Source organism: Somniosus microcephalus, chromosome 9 (genome assembly GCF_052327205.1).
Source record: "Somniosus microcephalus isolate GS21.2 chromosome 9, FLI_Smic_1.0, whole genome shotgun sequence".
Taxonomy (NCBI): domain Eukaryota; kingdom Metazoa; phylum Chordata; class Chondrichthyes; order Squaliformes; family Somniosidae; genus Somniosus; species Somniosus microcephalus.
The window spans coordinates 243,815,201-243,834,640 of record NC_140995.1 but is presented as its reverse complement, the minus strand read 5'-3'; the positions used below and the strand labels follow the sequence as shown (position 1 = coordinate 243,834,640).

Here is a 19,440-nt window from a genome sequence, read left to right as displayed (position 1 = left end):
GGGTGTGAGTTAGGACACGGGGCAGTGAGCACAGGGGGTGATGGGTGAACGGGACTGGGTGTGAGTTAGGACACGGGGCAGTGAGCACAGGGGGCGATGGGTGAACGGGACTGGGTGTGAGTTAGGACACGGGGCAGTGAGCACAGGGGGTGATGGGTGAACGGGACTGGGTGTGAGTTAGGACACGGGGCAGTGAGCACAGGGGGTGATGGGTGAACGGGACTGGGTGTGAGTTAGGACACGGGGCAGTGAGCACAGCGGGTGATGGGTGAACGGGACTGGGTGTGAGTTAGGACACGGGGCAGTGAGCACAGGGGGTGATGGGTGAACGGGACTGGGTGTGAGTTAGGACACGGGGCAGTGAGCACAGCGGGTGATGGGTGAACGGGACTGGGTGTGAGTTAGGACACGGGGCAGTGAGCACAGGGGGTGATGGGTGAACGGGACTGGGTGCGAGTTAGGACACGGGTTCCAGAGTTTTGGATGAACTCAAGTTTACGGAGGGTAGAAGATGGGAGGCCGGCCTGGAGTGCGTTGGAATAGTTAAGCCTGGAGGTAACTAAGGCATGGATGAGGGTTTCAGCAGCAGATGGGCTGAGGCAGGGGTGGAGACGGGTGATGTTATGGAGGTGGAAGTAGGCGGTCTTGGTGATGGAGAGGATATGGGGTCAGAAGCTGAGCTCAGGTTGAGAACAATCTGGTTCATCCTCAGACAGTGGCCACACAGACCAGAAGGTCCACGAGTTGGATCCCAGGTCTGTGCTGGGTTAGCTGGTCTCTGACAGGGGGGCAGGGGGATTTTACAATCAACCTCAACACTGCTGGTGTCAGGGAAGGGGACAAACTGGCCATCACTGTTCGAAAGTGTGGATCTTAAGGGGACTGGAGGATGTGGCTCGGGTGCAGCGCCATCCATAGTGGAATAGCCAGACTTCAGTGCACAGGCATGAATCAGAAGGTTAGGAATAAATAAGTGACTGGTTCTGCAGAAACTTCCACAGAGCTATCTGAACTGATATTAACTGTACTCTCTACCAACCAATGCTGCCAGTAACATCTAGAATTCTGTTACCATGGGGACACATCAATTCTGTGTGACCCTCCAAGAATACATCAAACTCCTTTTTTTCCAATAATCAAAGCAGAGGACACAGGCTAACCCTGCGAGCAGAGCTCTTCCAGCAGATTTACCACTCATGTATCTGTGCTCCCAGACATAACACACTAACAAGCCTGTCATTCACGAGCACATCCTCCTGTCACCAGACTCCCTCCGACACACCATTCCTCTCCCTCCCCATTTACTAATACAACAATGCCCAGTGCTCTCTGACATCTCCTCTCCTGTTCCTCCGAAACTTCCATGCCCCATCCACATCACTACTGAAATCAAAATTCATCACCGTATCTCCAACTTTAACGCAGTCCTTCTCAGAACCCCAAAATTGTGCAGCTCCTCACCTCCCTCCCTCTTTCATTCCTCATATAATCAACAGGCTTTTAAAACTGGCACTTGGCATTAAACAAGTCAGCTTCAGAACAGGTTAGATACAGAGTAAAGCTCCCTCTACACAGTCCCATCAAACACTCCCAGGGCAGGTACAGCACGGGTTAGATACAGAGTAAAGCTCCCTCTACACTGTCCCAATCACTCCCAGGGCAGGTACAGCACGGGTTAGATACAGAGTAAAGCTCCCTCTACACTGTCCCATCAAACACTCCCAGGACAGGTACAGCACGGGTTAGATACAGAGTAAAGCTCCCTCTACACTGTCCCATCAATCACTCCCAGGGCAGGTACAGCACGGGTTAGATACAGAGTAAAGCTCCCTCTACACTGTCCCATCAAACACTCCCAGGACAGGTACAGCACGGGTTAGATACAGAGTAAAGCTCCCTCTACACTGTCCCATCAATCACTCCCAGGGCAGGTACAGCACAGGTTAGATACAGAGTAAAGCTCCCTCTACACTGTCCCAATCACTCCCAGGGCAGGTACAGCACGGGTTAGATACAGAGTAAAGCTCCCTCTACACTGTCCCATCAAACACTCCCAGGACAGGTACAGCACGGGTTAGATACAGAGTAAAGCTCCCTCTACACTGTCCCATCAAACACTCCCAGGACAGGTTCAGCTCTGGTTAGATACAGAGTAAAGCTCCCTCTACACTGTCCCAATCACTCCCAGGGCAGGTACAGCACGGGTTAGATACAGAGTAAAGCTCCCTCTACACTGTCCCATCAAACACTCCCAGGGCAGGTACAGCACAGGGTAGATGCAGAGTAAATCTCCCTCTACACTGTCCCATCAAACACTCCCAGGGCAGGTACAGCACGGGTTAGATACAGAGTAAAGCTCCCTCTACACTGTCCCATCAAACACTCCCAGGGCAGGTACAGCACGGGTTAGATACAGAGTAAAGCTCCCTCTACACTGTCCCATCAAACACTCCCAGGGCAGGTACAGCACGGGTTAGATACAGAGTAAAGCTCCCTCTACACTGTCCCATCAAACACTCCCAGGGCAGGTACAGCACAGGTTAGATACAGAGTAAAGCTCCCTCTACACTGTCCCATCACACACTCCCAGGGCAGGTACAGCACAGGGTTAGATACAGAGTAAAGCTCCCTCTACACTGTCCCATCAAACACTCCCAGGGCAGGTACAGCACAGGTTAGATACAGAGTAAAGCTCCCTCTACACTGTCCCATCAAACACTCCCAGGGCAGGTAAAGCACAGGGTTAGATACAGAGTAAAACTCCCTCTACACTGTCCCATCAAACACTCCCAGGGCAGGTACAGCACAGGTTAGATACAGAGTAAAGCTCCCTCTACACTGTCCCATCAAACACTCCCAGGGCAGGTACAGCACAGGTTAGATACAGAGTAAAGCTCCCTCTACACTGTCCCATCAAACACTCCCAGGGCAGGTACAGCACGGGTTAGATACAGAGTAAAGCTCCCTCTACACTGTCCTATCAAACACTCCCAGGGCAGGTACAGCACGGGTTAGATACAGAGTAAAGCTCCCTCTACACTGTCCCATCAAAAACTCGCTGGAGTTTAGAAGAATGAGAGGGGATCTCATTGAAACTTATAAAATTCTAACAGGACTGCACAGACTAGATGCAGGAAGGATGTTCCTGATGGTCGGGGAGTCCAGAACCAGGGGACACAGTCTAAGGATAAAGGGAAGGCCATTTAGGACAGAAATGAAGAGGAATTTCTTCACCCAGAGAGCGGTGAACCTGTGGAACTCTCTACCACAGAAGGCAGTGGAGGCCAATTCATTAAATATATTCAAAAAGGAGCTGGATATATTTCTTAAGGCTAAAGGGATCAAGAGGTATGGGGAGAAAGCAGGGACTGGGTACTGAATTTGGATGATCAGCCATGATCGCATTGAATGGCGGAGCAGGCTTGAGGGGCCGAATGGCCTACTCCTGCTCCTATCTTCTATGTTTCTATGTTTCTATGGCAGGTACAGCATGGGTTAGATACAGAGTAAAGCTCCCTCTACACTGTCCCATCAAACATTCCCAGGGCAGGTACAGCACAGGTTAGATACAGAGTAAAGCACCCTCTACAATGTCCCATCAAACAGTCCCAGGGCAGGTACAGAATGAGTTAGATACAGAGTAAAGCTCCCTCTGTACTGTCCCTTCAAACACTCACAGGGCAGGTACAGCATGGGTTAGATACAGAGTAAAGCTCCCTCTACACTGTCCCATCAAACACTCCCAGGGCAGGTACAGCACGGGTTAGATACAGAGTAAAGCTCCTCTACACTGTCACATCAAACACTCCCAGGGCAGGTACAGCACAGGTTAGATACAGAGTAAAGCTCCCTCTATACTGTCCCATCAAACAGTCCCAGGGCAGGTACAGCACAGGTTAGATACAGAGTAAAGCTCCCTCTACACTGTCCCAAACATTCCCAGGGCAGGTACAGCACGGGTTAGATACAGAGTAAAGCTCCCTCTACACTGTCCCATCAAACACTCCCAGGGCAGGTACAGCACGGGTTAGATACAGAGTATAGCTCCCTCTACACTGTCCCATCAAACGCTCCCAGGGCAGCTACAACACGGGTTAGATACAAAGTAAAGCTCCCTCTACACTGTCCCATCAAACACTCCCAGGGCTGGTACAGCACGGGTTAGATATAGAATAAAGCTCCCTCTTCACTGTCCCATCAAACACCCCCAGGGCAGGTACAGCACGGGTTAGATACAGAGTAAAGCTCCCTCTACACTGTCCCATCAAACACTCCCAGGGCAGCTACAACACGGGTTAGATACAAAGTAAAGCTCCCTCTACACTGCCCCATCAAACACTCCCAGGGCTGGTACAGCACGGGTTAGATATAGAATAAAGCTCCCTCTTCACTGTCCCATCAAACACCCCCAGGGCAGGTGCAACACAGGTTAGATACAGAGTAAACCTCCCTCTTCACTGTCCCATCAAACACCCCCAGGGCAGATACAGCACAGGTTAGATACAGAGTAAAGCTCCCTCTGCATTGGCCCATCAAACACTCCCAGGGCAGGTACAGAGATACAGAGCTCTGGAACTATGTATGTTGAGGAGACCTAGCAAAGGAAAAGGGAGAAAAAAGTGAAAATCTTTCCCTTTGAGCGACCTTAACAAGGTTATAATATTGGAGATCTGATGTGGAAATAGCTTGAACCCTACGTGCCATCTGCCATTGCCACAGCCATGTTGCCTATGACCCCTTGATCTGACCCCAATCTCTCTCCGCCCAGCAGGTCACACCACGTCCTGTCACAAATCACCGTGTGGTGCAGCGGACCCCTGAAGTCTATCATTATTCACCGAATTACTCACCCTCCGCAGTAAGAAGCAGATCCGCTCGATATTTCTCAGCCTCTCTCGCTAGGAAAAGCAATAAGAACAACACCATGACACTGAATCACTGATAATCAACACAGTCAATACTCAGGATAAAACAGGGACTGAGGGGAGACCGGGGGACTGAGGGGAGACCGGGGGACTGAAGGGAGACCGGGGGACTGAGGGGAGACCGGGGGACTGAGGGGAGACCGGGGGACTGAGGGGAGACCGGGGGACTGAGGGGAGACCGGGGGACTGAGGGGAGACCGGGGGACTGAGGGGAGACCGGGGGACTGAGGGGAGACCGGGGGACTGAGGGGAGACCGGGGGACTGAGGGGAGACCGGGGGACTGAGGGGAGACCGGGGGACTGAGGGGAGACCGGGGGACTGAGGGGAGACCGGGGACTGAGGGGACACCGGGGGACTGAGGGGAGACCGGGGGACTGAGGGGAGACCGGGGACTGAGGGGACACCAGAGACTGAGGGGAGACCGGGGGACTGAGGGGAGACCGGGGACTGAGGGGAGACCGGGGGACTGAGGGGAGACCGGGGGACTGAGGGGAGACCGGGGACTGAGGGGAGACCGGGGGCTGAGGGGAGACCGGGGGACTGAGGGGAGACCGGGGGACTGAGGGGAGACCGGGGACTGAGGGGACACCAGAGACTGAGGGGGCACCGGGGACTGAGGGGAGACCGGTGTGGTAAACCACTGTTATACCTGTCTGCACGTGTATGTGTATTCCACTAGGTACAGGTCTGGACATGCCTCGGCTGACTCCTCCCACTATTCCAGGTATATAAGTGACTACCTCCCAGTCCCTTAGTATTCTGGACGGGTCGACCACTCGAGACTAGACCTCCATTCTTTAGTTAATAAAAGCCTGATTGTTACTCGCTTAACCTCAGTCTTTTGAGTAATTGATGGCGCATCAATTTTAGTAACTAAATTTTTTATAATGGAGAAGATCCTCACACCAGCATGCCTGGACCTGGACAGTCGGGAAGCGGACGCTTCCACCAAGTTTGCTCACTGGCTCATGTGCTTCGAGGCATTCCTGACTGCCTCCACTGCGGTCGTAACGGATGCAAACAAACTGTCTGTCCTGATCTCCAAGGTGAACCACCGAGTGTAATCAGTCATCCGGGACGCGACCTCGTACACAGCCGCCCTCCAGCTCCTCAAGACCCAGTACACGCGCCCTGTGAACGAAGTTTACGCCAGGCACCTCCTGGGGAGTCGCAAGCAACAACCTGGGGAATCGACTGAGGAATACCTCCAACCACTGTCTGTGCTTGGCCGGGCCTGTGGGTGTAAGGCGGTAACGCCCACTAAGTACACGGAGGAACTGATCCGGGATGCCTTCGTAGCGGGCCACAGGTCCAACTACACCCGACAGCGACTGCTGGAGCAGAGTGACCTCACCCTCGACAAAGCCTCCGAAATCGCACTAACGCTGGACGCAGCCTACCGGGGCATGGATGCCTACTCCTCTGCACCGTGGACGCCGCGGGGAACGACAACCTGGGACACGGTAGGACAGCCCCATAGCACCGTGCCACCCCAGCCACAGCACAACAACGGCCCAACCACCGCAGCAGTGTCCCAAAGCCAGACAGCAGTATCCCAAGGCCAGAAATGTTACTTCTGCGGCCAGGCCAAACACCCCAGAGCGCGCTGCCCGGCGAAGAATGCGACCTGCTCGGGCTGCGGGAAAAAGGGACACTACGCTAGCGTCTGCAAGGCCAAAGCCACCCCGAACGCCAGCAGCACCGCGTGTGGGCCGTGCGAGCCGCCATCTTGGGCCCCCAACAGCGCCGCGTGTGGGCCGTGCGGGCCGCCATCTTGGGCCTCCCCAGCCATGTGCGAACCACCGCAGCAGCAGCCATCTTGGACGACTCCAGCCACATGGGAATCATGGACGCCGCCATCTTGGACACCAGCCGGGACGCAGCAGGCCGCCAACCCCCCCCCATCTGATACCCGCAGCGACACACCAACCCCTACGCTGGCCTCTGTTACGCTGGACCAAACGAGACCGCACCAACTAGCTCGGTCCAAAATGGACGTTAAGGTAAACGGCCATGCAATAAACTGCCTTTTTGACTCCGGGAGCACAGAGAGCTTCATCCACCCCGACACGGTGCGGCGTTGCTCTCTCCCAGTCCTGCCTGCGCACCAGCGGATTTCTATGGCCGCCGAGTCCCAGTCAGCGGACATTGGCGGCTACTGCGTGGTGACACTAGTAGTAGACGGGACTGTGTTCAATAATTTTAAACTCCTGGTCCTGCCCCAACTTTGCGCTGCCGTTCTACTGGGGTTGGATTTCCAGTGCCACCTCAAAAGCGTTACGATGGCGTACGGTGGCCCCCTCCCCCCACTCACAGTCCGCAGCCAGCAGCCTCCAAATTGCCCGCCGCGCACCAGATGCAACCTCTCCACACTCAGAGTCCCACCCCCCCCACTGTTTGCTAACCTCACCCCCGACTGTAAGCCCATCGCCACAAAGAGCAGGCGATACAGTGCCGGGGACAGGGTTTTCATCAAAACCGAAGTGGAGCGGCTCCTGAAGGAGGGGATTATTGAGGGCAGCTCCAGCCCCTGGCGAGCCCAGGTTGTGGTCGTTAAGACCGGCGAGAAACAACGCCTGGTCATCGACTACAGCCAAACAATAAACCGCTACACCCTGCTGGACGCTTACCCACTCCCCCACATAGCTGACATGGTCAACCAGATCGCGCAGTACCGCGTCTTTTCGACCATTGACCTGAAATCAGCGTACCACCAGCTCCCCATCCGCCCCGAAGACCGCCAGTATACTGCTTTTGAGGCAAACGGCCGCCTCTATCACTTCCTTAGGGTTCCCTTTGGCGTTACCAACGGGGTCTCCATCTTCCAAAGGGAGATGGACCGGATGGTCGATCAAAACGCGCTGCAGGCCACTTTCCCTTACCTAGACAATGTGACCATCTGCGGCCATGACTTGCAGGACCATGACGCAAACCTCGAGAAATTCCTCCGCACCGCCCAACTCCTGAACCTGACATATAACAAGGAGAAGTGCATATTCCGCACAGACCGCCTCGCCATCCTTGGCTGTGTTGTGGAACACGGGGTCATCGGTCCCGACCCGGACCGGATGCGTCCCCTTATGGAACTCCCACTGCCCCACTGCCTAAAAGCTCTGAAGAGGTGCCTAGGGTTTTTTTCCTACTACGCCCAGTGGGTCCCCTACTATGCAGACAAAGCCCGTCCGCTGATCAAATCCACCTCTTTTCCCCTGATGGCAGAGGCCCGCTCGGCCTTCCACCATATCAAGGAGGACATTGCCAAAGCCACCATGCACACAGTGGACGAATCCATCCCCTTCCAGGTGGAAAGCGATGCGTCCGACTTCGCTCTGGCCGCCACCCTTAATCAGGCGGGGAGACCTGTGGCATTCTTCTCACGAACCCTCCAGGGCCCGGAGACCAGACACTCCGTGGTCGAGAAGGAGGCCCAGGCTATTGTGGAGGCTGTACGTCATTGGAGGCACTATCTGGCCGGAAAACGATTTACCCTGCTCACTGACCAGTGTTCAGTTGCTTTTATGTTCAACAACAAGCAGAGGGGCAAAATCAAAAATGACAAGATCTTGAGGTGGAGAATCGAACTTTCCACCTACAATTACGAGATCTTGTACCGGCCTGGGAAGCTCAATGAACCCCCAGATGCCCTATCGCGGGGCACCTGCGCCAGCGCGCAGATCGATAGGCTGAGGGCCCTCCACAATGACCTCTGCCACCCGGGGGTCACCAGGTTCTTCCACTTCATCAAGGCCCGCAACCTGCCTTACTCCATTGAGGAGGTCAGGACCATGACCAAGAACTGCCAAGTCTGCGCTGAGTGCAAACCGCACTTTTATAGACCAGACAGAGCCCACCTGATAAAAGCCACTCGCCCTTTCGAACGCCTGAGCGTCGATTTTAAAGGGCCTCTCCCCTCCTCCGACCGCAATGTGTACTTCCTCAACATCATTGACGAGTACTCCCGTTTGCTATCCCCTGCCCGGACATGACCAGTGCCACGGTCATTAAATGTCTGAACAGCCTCTTCACCCTGTTCGGTTTCCCCAGCTATATCCATAGCGACCGGGGCTCATCGTTTATGAGCGACGAACTCCGCCAGTACCTGCTCGCTAGGGGTATAGCCACAAGCAGGACCACCAGCTACAAACCCCGGAGGAACGGACAGGTGGAAAGAGAGAATGCAACAGTTTGGAAGGCCGCCCTACTAGCCTTAAAGTCTAAGGGCCTTCCGACCTCCCGCTGGCAGGAGGTGCTCCCCGATGCGCTCCACTCGATTCGGTCACTGCTCTGCACTGCCACCAATGCCACCCCTCACGAGAAAATGTTTGTCTTCCCAAGGAAGTCCACATCGGGGACAGCGTTACCGCCATGGCTGACGTCCCCAGGGCCGGTACTACTGAGAAGACACGTGAGGACCAATAAAACGGACCCCCTGGTCGAGAGGGTCGACCTCCTCCACGCCAACCCCCAGTACGCTTACATTGCGTACCCGGACGGGCGGGAGGACACAGTCTCCATACGAGACCTCGCACCCTCAGGGACCGCTGTAACCCACTACCCATTACCACCTCCCCCCGCGACACCCTCGGGGGCCGCTGTAACCCACTACCCATTACCACCCCCCCCCACGACCCGATATCCAACCCCAGCAGCCGGCTCGCCTTGGACCGTCACCCACGAGGACTACACTCCAGTGCCCCAGCCTACACGGGACGCGACGCCGGAAGCTCCACCACCCCTGCCGTCGCCACGTCGATCACAGCGGCAGCCAAGACCTCCGGAGAGACTCCAATACACGAACTTTTAAATACACTTCACCCCGCTGGACTCAATTTTAAACAAGGGGTGAATGTGGTAAACCACTGTTATACCTGTCTGTATGTGTATGTGTATTCCACTAGGTACAGGTCTGGACATGCCTCGGCTGACTCCTCCCACTATTCCAGGTATATAAGTGACTACCTCCCAGTCCCTTAGTATTCTGGATGGGTCGACCACTCGAGACTAGACCTTCATTCTTTAGTTAATAAAAGCCTGGTTGTTACTCGCTCAACCTCAGTCTTTGGAGTAATTGATGGCGCATCAACCGGGGACTGAGGGGAGACCGGGGACTGAGGGGACACCGGGGACTGAGGGGAGACCGGGGACTGAGGGGAGACCGGGGACTGAGGGGAGACCGGGGACTGAGGGGAGACCGGGGACTGAGGGGAGACCGGGGACTGAGTGGACACCAGGGACTGAGGGGAGACCGGGGACTGAGGGGAGACCGGGGACTGAGTGGACACCGGGGACTGAGGGGAGACCGGGGACTGAGGGGACACTCGGGGACTGAGGGGAGACCGGGGACTGAGGGGACACCGGGGACTGAGGGGAGACCGGGGACTGAGGGGAGACCGGGGACTGAGGGGAGACCGGGTACTGAGGGGACACTGGGGGACTGAGGGGAGACCGGGGACTGAGGGGACACTCGGGGACTGAGGGGAGACCGGGGACTGAGGGGACACCGGGGACTGAGGGGAGACCGGGGACTGAGGGGAGACCGGGGACTGAGGGGAGACCGGGGGACTGAGGGGAGACCGGGGGACTGAGGGGAGACCGGGGACTGAGGGGAGACCGGGGGACTGAGGGGAGACCGGGGACTGAGGGGAGACCGGGGACTGAGGGGACACTGGGGGACTGAGGGGAGACCGGGGACTGAGGGGACACTCGGGGACTGAGGGGAGACCAGGGACTGAGGGGACACCGGGGACTGAGGGGAGACCGGGGACTGAGGGGAGACCGGGGACTGAGGGGACACTGGGGGACTGAGGGGAGACCGGGGACTGAGGGGACACTCGGGGACTGAGGGGAGACCGGGGACTGAGGGGACACCGGGGACTGAGGGGAGACCGAGGACTGAGGGGAGACCGGGGACTGAGGGGAGACCGGGGACTGAGGGGAGACCGGGGGACTGAGGGGAGACCGGGGACTGAGGGGAGACCGGGGGACTGAGGGGAGACCGGGGACTGAGGGGAGACCGGGGACTGAGGGGAGACCGGGGACTGAGGGGACACTGGGGGACTGAGGAGAGACCGGGGGACTGAGGGGACACCGGGGGACTGAGGGGACACTGGGGGACTGAGGGGAGACCGGGGGCTGAGGGGAGACCGGGGGCTGAGGGGAGACCGGGGACTGAGGGGAGACCGGGGGCTCAGGGGAGACCGAGGGACTGAGGGGAGTCCGGGGGATTGAGGGGAGACCGGGGGACTGAGGGGAGACCGGGGGACTGAGGGGAGACCGGGGACTGAGGGGAGACCGGGGGCTCGGGGGAGACCGGGGGCTGAGGGGAGACCGGGGACTGAGGGGAGACCGGGGGACTGAGGGGAGACCGGGGGACTGAGGGGAGACCGGGGGACTGAGGGGAGACCGGGGACTGAGGGGACGACCGGGGACTGAGGGGAGACCGGGGGACTGAGGGGAGACCGGGGGACTGAGGGGAGACCGGGGGACTGAGGGGAGACCGGGGGACTGAGGGGAGACCGGGGGACTGAGGGGAGACCGGGGGACTGAGGGGAGACCGGGGGACTGAGGGGAGACCGGGGGACTGAGGGGAGACCGGGGGACTGAGGGGAGACCGGGGACTGAGGGGAGACCGGGGACTGAGGGGAGACCGGGGACTGAGGGGAGACCGGGGACTCAGGGGAGACCGGGGGACTGAGGGGAGACCGGGGGACTGAGGGGAGACCGGGGGACTGAGGGGAGACCGGGGGACTGAGGGGAGACCGGGGGACTGAGGGGAGACCGGGGGACTGAGGGGAGACCGGGGACTGAGGGGAGACCGGGGTCTGAGGGGAGACCGGGGGCTCAGGGGAGACCGGGGGCTCAGGGGAGACCGGGGGCTGAAGGGACAATTTGGATAGAGTCCAGATACTAGAGGCCCACTCATCAGTGCCCACACTTGGTGCCATCCATGAGTGCCCACCCGCTCATGCAGTGAGAATGATATAGAGGGTTTGACAGTAGTGAATGGACCGTGTATCCCACAGCGTATGGAGACTGTGATGTACTTACTGCGTGGAGCGGGTTGCACTGGTCAATGGGGCTTCTGAGGTCAGTACGTAACTCATCAAATGCAATTATCTGCAACACAACCAAGAGAGAGTCAGATATTATTTATTTGGGATAACATAATGGCAGTAGAAAAAAGTGACACAGCTATCAGCAAGACAAAAATAGAATCTATATGGATCGAGATAAAAGATAATAAAGGATCAATCGCACTAATAGGCACAGTCTGCAGACCACATAATAGTGGAAGGGAGGTGGAGGAAGAAATAGGTGGACAAATTAGGGAAATGAGTAAAAAACATAGAATAATAATCATGGGGGCTTTCAACTCCCTGATATTAATTGGATAGAAGAGGTAGGTAAAGGGGATAAGGGAATGGAGTTCCTACAATGTGTCCAGGACTCCGTTCTAACCCAATATGTAAAAAGCCCAACAACAGAGAAGTAAAGGTAGGGGAACATCTAGGCAATCGTGACCATAATATAATACGCTTTTAAGATGAGAATTGAGAAGGACATAAGTATGATGAAAATCAGGTTAATAGATTGGAGAAAAGCTGATTTTGAGGGGCTGAGAATAGAACTTGGGAAAATAAAATGGGCAACAATATTGGCAAACAACGATGTAGAACAGCAATGGGAAACATTTAAAACGGTGTTCAACAGAGTGCAGGAAAAATATATTCCGCCAAAATGAAAGAACAAGCTAAACACTAATGAGATTCCATGATAACAACAGAAAATGCTGGAAAAACTCAGCAGGCCAGGCAACATCCGTGGAGAGAAATTAGAGTCAATGTTTCAGGTCAAACCCCTTTATCAAGACTAAAGAGGCACAGGGAATGAAATAGATTAAGAGGCAGGGCTGAGAGAATAAAAGAGAAGAGACATTGAGGTATTCAAAACGAGACGAGATGGTGATAGGACTAGTGGAGACAAAAGACGGCTCCAGATTAGGTGTGAAATGCGCTGGCAGAATGGGAGACAGCTGCCATGTGGGAGAGAGAAAAAAAAAGGAAAGGGGGTGGGGGAAACCAAAACAAAGGTGTGGATAAAAAATATAAGTAAAAATGTAATAGGGGCCGAGGTTATGATCTGAAATTGTTGAACTCGATATTGAGTCCGGAAGGCTGTAAAGTGCCTAATCGGAAGATGAGGTGCTGTTCCTCGAGTTTACGTTGAACTTCCGTGGAACAATGCAAGAGGCCGCAGACGGTGAGGTCCGAGTGGGAATGGGGCGGTGAATTAAAATGACATGGATGGAAATGCCATAAGAGAACAATTGAGGGTAAGGAAAGAGGCATACATTAAGTACATGGACAGCAGGGGAGTGCATGATAAGGGAGAATACGAAGAAATTAGCAGAGAAGTCAAAAAAACAATTAGGGAGGCAAAGAGGAACGATGAAATTATATTATCAAGGAACATAAAACAAAATAGCAAAATATTTTACAGGCGCATCAATAAAGAAAGGAAGGTTGGGTTGGGAATAGAGCCATTAAGGGATAGACAAGATAATACCACAGGTAACGATAGAGAGATGGCAGAAATATTAAATAATTATTTTGCTTCAGTATTTACCAAGGAGATAGAACAGGTGGACATGACATTGGATGATAAGATTAGTAATGAGATAAGTGCATTTAAAATAAAAAGAGGGGATATAGTAAATAAACTAATCAAACTCAGAGGATAAACCCCTGGTCTAATACACAGATCGACAGAATTCAAACTCACAAAGTGCCATAGTGGGTTTTCAACTCATTCTCTGGATTATTAGTCCAGTATCATGGCCACTGCACTACCATTCACATGATTGCTCTATGCTACTTTGGCTCTGCTAATTGCTGATCATTAATTACTTTCTGATGTCCCGTGGATTTGCACCAGTTGTCTGTGTGTTTCAACCACTAGTAGTCAGCCTGCTGCTGAAATATTAATGTTTAAAGTGTTGTGAAGCACGGCCAGCCACTCCACAGGACCCACTTATTATTGGTATTCTTTCACAACCAATTATCTCCCCTTCCCTCATCCTGAATTTATAGACCCCCTCGGTATGGTAGAATTGCAGTCACACACACACTCCCCCTCTCTCACCGTGTCTCTCTCTCTAATAGGAACATGAGGAGGCCATTCAGCCCCTACATGCAATCCATTACCATAAAGTGCTGTTGAAGGAGGTTTAGTCATTTTAAAAAATTCATTCATGGGATGTGGGCGTCGCTGGCAAGACCGGCATTTATTGCCCATCCCTAATTGCCCTCGAGAAGGTGGTGGTGAGCCGCCTTCTTGAACCACTGCAGTCTTTGTGGTGAAAGTACTCCCACAGGATTTTGACCCAGCGACGATGAAGGTTCGATGATATATTTCCAAGTCAGGATGGTGTGTGACTTGGAGGGGAACTTGGAGGTGGTGGTGTTCCCATGCGCCTGCTGCCCGCGTCCTTCTAGGTGCAAGAGGTCGCGGATTTGGGAGCTGCTGTCAAAGAAGCCTTGGCGAGTTGCTGCAGTGCATCTTGTAGATGGTACACACTGCAGCCACGGTACGACCGTGGTGGAGGGAGTGAATGTTTAAGGTGGTGGATGGGGTGCCAATCAAGTGAGCTGCTTTGTCCTGGATGGTGTCGAGCTTCTTGAGTGTTGTTGGAGCTGCACTCATCCAGGCAAGTGGACAGTGTTCCATCACACTCCTGACTTGTGCCTTGATACGGTAAAAGTGGTTATGTTACTGGACTAGTAATTCAGTAGGCGCGAGTTCAAATCCCACCACGGCAGCTGTGGAATTTAAATTCAGTTCATTAAATGAATCCAGAATAAAAATCAGTAACAGTGACCAGGAAACTATCGGATTGTCGTAAAAACCCTTCTGGTTCACTAATGTGCTTTAGGGAAGGAAATCTGCCGCCCTTACCTGATCTGGCCTATATAATTACAGCAATGTGGTTGACTCTTAACTGCCCTCTGAAATGGCCTAGCAAGCCACTCAGTTGTTACAAACCTCTACAAGAAACAATAATAAGAATAAAACCAGACGGACCACCCAGCATCGACCTCGGCACAGACTTCGGATACGACAAAGGCACACCCAGCCCAGCCAACCCTGCAAAGTCCTCCTCATTAACATCTGGGGACTTGTGCCAAAATTGGGAGAGCTGTCCCACAGACTAGTCAAGCAACAGCCTGACACAGTCATACTCACAGAATCATACCTTTCAGCCAATGTCCCAGACTCCTCCATCACCATCCCTGGGTAAGTCCTGTCCCACCGGCAGGACAGACCCACCAGAGGTGGCGGCACAGTGATATAAAGTCGGGAGGGAGTGGCCCTGGGAGTCCTCAACATTGACTCCAGACCCCATGAAGTCTCATGGCTTCAGGTCAAGCACCGGCAAGGAAAACTCCTACTGATTACCACCTACTGCTCTCCCTCAGCTGATGAATCAGTACTCCTCCATGTTGAACACCACTTGGAAGAAACACTGAGGGGAGTAAGGACACAGAATGTACTCTGGGTGGGGGACTTCAATGTCCATCACCAAGAGTGGCTCGGTAGCACCACTACTGACCGAGCTGGCCGAGTCCTGAAGGACATAGCTGCCAGTCTGGGCCTGCGACAGGTGGTGAGTGAACCAACACGAGGGGAAAAACCTACTTGACCTCGTCCTCACCAATCTACCTGTCTCAGATGCATCTGTCCTTGACAGCATTGGTAGCAGTGACCACCGCACAGTCATTGTGGAGACGAAGTCCCTTCTTCACACTGAGGACACCCACTATTGTGTTAGAATGGTTACAGCACAGAAGAAGGCCATTCGGTCCGTCCAGCCTGAGCCGGCTCTCCGCTAGTCCCACTCCCCCGCCCTTTCCCCATAGCCCTGCAAATTTTTTTCCTTCAGATACTTACCCAACTCCCTTTTGAAAGCCGTGATTGAATCTGCCTCCACCACCCTTTCAGGCAGCGCATTCCAGATCCTAACCACTTGCTGCGTAAAAAATGTTTTCCTTACGTCGCCTTTGGTTCTTTTGCCAATCACCTTAAGTCTGTGTCCTCTGGTTCTCGACCCTTCCACCACTGGGAACAGTCTCTCTCTATCTACTCTGTCCAGAGCTTTCATGATTTTGAACACCTCTATCAAATCTCAACCTTCTCTGTTCCAAGGAGAACAACCCCAGCTTCTCCAGTCTATCAATGTAACTGAAGTCCCTCATTCCTGGAATCATTCTCGTAAATCTTTTCTGCACCCTCTCTAAAGCCTTCATATCCTTCCTAAAGTGTGGTGCCCAGAATTGGACACAGTACTCCAGTTGGGGCTGAACCAGTGGTTTATACAGGTTCAACATAATTTTCACACTTTTGTACTCTATGGGCTGGATTTTCATTGAGGAGGCGGGTAGGAGGCGGGACTATAACTTTCGGGGTTGTAGTCCCGCCTCCATCGAGTTCTAGCCAACCCACGCGATTTTCACTTGATTGACCTTGTTGAGCCCGCCCAGCCAATTAAGGGCCACCTGGCAACAGGTGACGTCACAGATTGATATTTCATCTGTCAAGACCTTTTGACAAATGAAATATCAGCGTTTCACAGCTGTTTGAAGCTGTCAAACACTGACAATCTGCACTCCAGGTTAATTCCTTCCTCTCAGGATGATTTAGATATCTCTCCGGAACAGAAAGCTGAATGCTGCAACTTTTGACAGCTGGCGGCCATTCTGCTTTCTGTGCCAGTGAGATGAGGGACTCCCGAGACCTGAAAGAAGGAAGGCTGTAAAGGTAAGTAAAACTTCTTTAAACACTTTAAACACACTTACCTCTGCACTCATGCACCCATCACTCACCTGAACACCGGACATCTCGACCCCTTCAAACCCTTCATCCTGACGGCCCGCCTTGCTAACTTGGCGTGGTTTGGAGCCGTCGGGAATCCCACATTTCACCAAAGAAAATAGGGATTAGGCTAAAAACTGCCTGTTAACTACCTGTTAACAGGCAGTTAATTGGCACTAATCCCCTTCCCGCCTCAGGGAGGCGGGTCCCAGCACAGGTCGGGTACCCGCCTCCTTTGAAACTGGCATGGAGGCGGGTTGGGGGCGGGATGGGTTCGTGCCCACCCCCCCCCTTGATTTCGAGATTTTAACCCCCCACACGCCTCCAATCCCGCCTCCACGGCCCAATGAAAATCCTGCCCTATACCTTTATTTATGAAACACAGGATCCGGTAAGCCTTTTTAACTGCTTTCTCAACCTGCCCTGCCACCTTCAACGATTTGTGCGCATATACCCCCAGGTCTCTCTGTTCATGCACCCCCTTAATTTAGTTTCTATGTCCTCTCCTCATTCTTTCTACCAAAATGTATCACTTCACACTTTTCTGCGTTAAATTTAATCTGCCACGTGTCCGCCCATTTCACCTATGTCTTCCTGAAGTCTATCACTATCCTCCTCGCTGTTCACTATACTTCCAAGTTTTCTGTCATCTGCAAATTTTGAAATTGTGCCCTTTTGAAATCACCCACATCCAAGTCATTATATAAATCAAGAAAAGCCGTGGTCTTAGAACCGACCCCTGGAGCACACCACTGTATACCTTCCTCCAGTATGAAAAACAACCGTTCACCACTACTCTCTGTTTCCTGTCACTCAGCCAATTCCATATCCATGCTGCCACTGCCCCCTTTATTCCATGGGCTTCAACTTTGCTGGCAAGCCTATTATGTGGCACTTTATCAAACGTCTTTTGGAAATTCATGTACACTAGTTAAACTCTGGTGATTTATCTACTTTAAGTACTGCCAGCCTTTCTAATACCTCTTTATTAATTTTTATCCTATCAAGTATCTCCACTACCTCCTCCTTTACTATGTCTATGGCAGCATCTTCTTCCTTGGTGAAGACAGATGCAAAGTACTTTAAAGAAAGAAAGACTTGCATTTATATAGCGACTTTCATGACCACAGCCAATTAAATACTTTTGAAGTGGAGTCACTGTTGTAATGTGGGAAACGCAGCAGCCAACTTACGCACAGCAAGGTCCCACAAACAGCAAAGATCATCTGTTTTTGTTATGTTGGTTGAGGGATAAATATTGGCCAGGACACCAGGGATAACTCCCTGCTCTTCTTCAAAATAGTGCCATGGGGTCTTTTACATCCACCTGAAAGAGCAGACGGGACCTCGGTTTAACATCTCATCCAAAAGACAGCACCTCCAACAGTGCAGCACTCCCTCAGCACTGCACTGGAATGTCAGCCAAGCTTTATGTACACAAGTCCCTGGAGTGGGATCTGAACCCACAACCTTCTGCCATCAGAGGTAAGTGTGCTACCCACTGAGCCACAGCCGACACTGAGGTCTAGTACCTCATCCATACCCTCTGCCTCCATGTATAGGTCTCCTTTTTGGTCCCTAATCGGCCCCACTCCTGCTCTTACTACCCTTTTACTATTTATATGCATATAGAAGACTTTTGGATTACCTTTTATGTTGGCTGCCATTCTATTCTCATACCCTCTCTTTGCCACTCATTTTCTTTTTCACTTCTCTTCTGACCTTTCTATATATAGCCTGCTTCTCAGAGGTATTTTCAACCTGACATCTGTCATACGTGGTCTTTTTCTGCTTCATCATATTCTCTATCTGTTTCATCATCCAGGGAGCTCTAATAAGAACATAAGAACATAAGAAATAGGAGCAGGAGTAGGCCAATCGGACCCTCGAGCCTGCTCCGCCATTCAATAAGATCATGGCTGATCTGATCCTAACCGCCAATCCACTATCACAGAACCATCTCCTGAATCTAACAGAATTAGACACACGAAATAGGAGCAGGATCAGGCTACACGGCCCCTGGGCCCGCTCCGCTACCCACAGGGCCATGACCGATCCAAACCTAGTCTCATGTCCAAATTCCTGCCCGCTCCCCGTAACCCTTAATTCCCTTTACGTCTAGGAAACTGTCTATTTCTGTTTTAAATTTATGTAATGATGTAGCTTCGACAGCTTTTTGGGGCAGCATATTCCATGGACCTACCACCGTCTGAGTGAAGTAGTTCCTCCTCCTCTCAGTTTTGAAAGAGCAGCCCCTTATTCTAAGACTATGCCCCCTAGTTCTAGTTTCACCCATCATCGGGAACATTTTCCCCGCATCCACCCGATCCAACCCCTTCACAATCTTATATGTTTCAATAAGATCGCCTCTCATTCTTCTGAACTCCAATGAGTAGATTCCCAATCTACTCAACCTCTCCTCATATGTCCATCCCCTCATCCCCGGGATTAACCGAGTGAACCTTCTTTGTACTGACTCGAGAGCAAGTATGTCTTTTCTTAAGTATGGACACCAAAACTGTACGCAGTATTCCAGGTGCGGTCTCACCAATACCTTGTACAACTGAAGCAATACCTCCCTATTTTTATATTCTATCCCCCTAGCAATGAAAGCCAACATTCCATTGGCCTTCTTAATCGCTTGCT

The 19,440-nt window shown here is 52.8% G+C and overlaps 1 protein-coding gene across 1 annotated transcript in view; it reads right to left on the bottom strand.

Annotated features, from left to right (window-relative positions):
- cnih3 (cornichon family AMPA receptor auxiliary protein 3) overlaps window positions 1-18,350 on the bottom strand; it is a 180,016-nt gene extending 161,666 nt beyond the window's left edge. Inside the window, exons 1-3 of the mRNA XM_085998254.1 lie at window positions 18,327-18,350; window positions 11,974-12,042; window positions 4,851-4,898 (exon numbers count right to left, since the gene is read on the bottom strand). Coding sequence (XP_085854380.1) covers window positions 4,851-4,898; window positions 11,974-12,042; window positions 18,327-18,350 — 141 coding nt within the window. The remainder of the gene's footprint in view (window positions 1-4,850; window positions 4,899-11,973; window positions 12,043-18,326) is intronic.
- Between the last annotated feature and the right edge of the window lie 1,090 nt (window positions 18,351-19,440).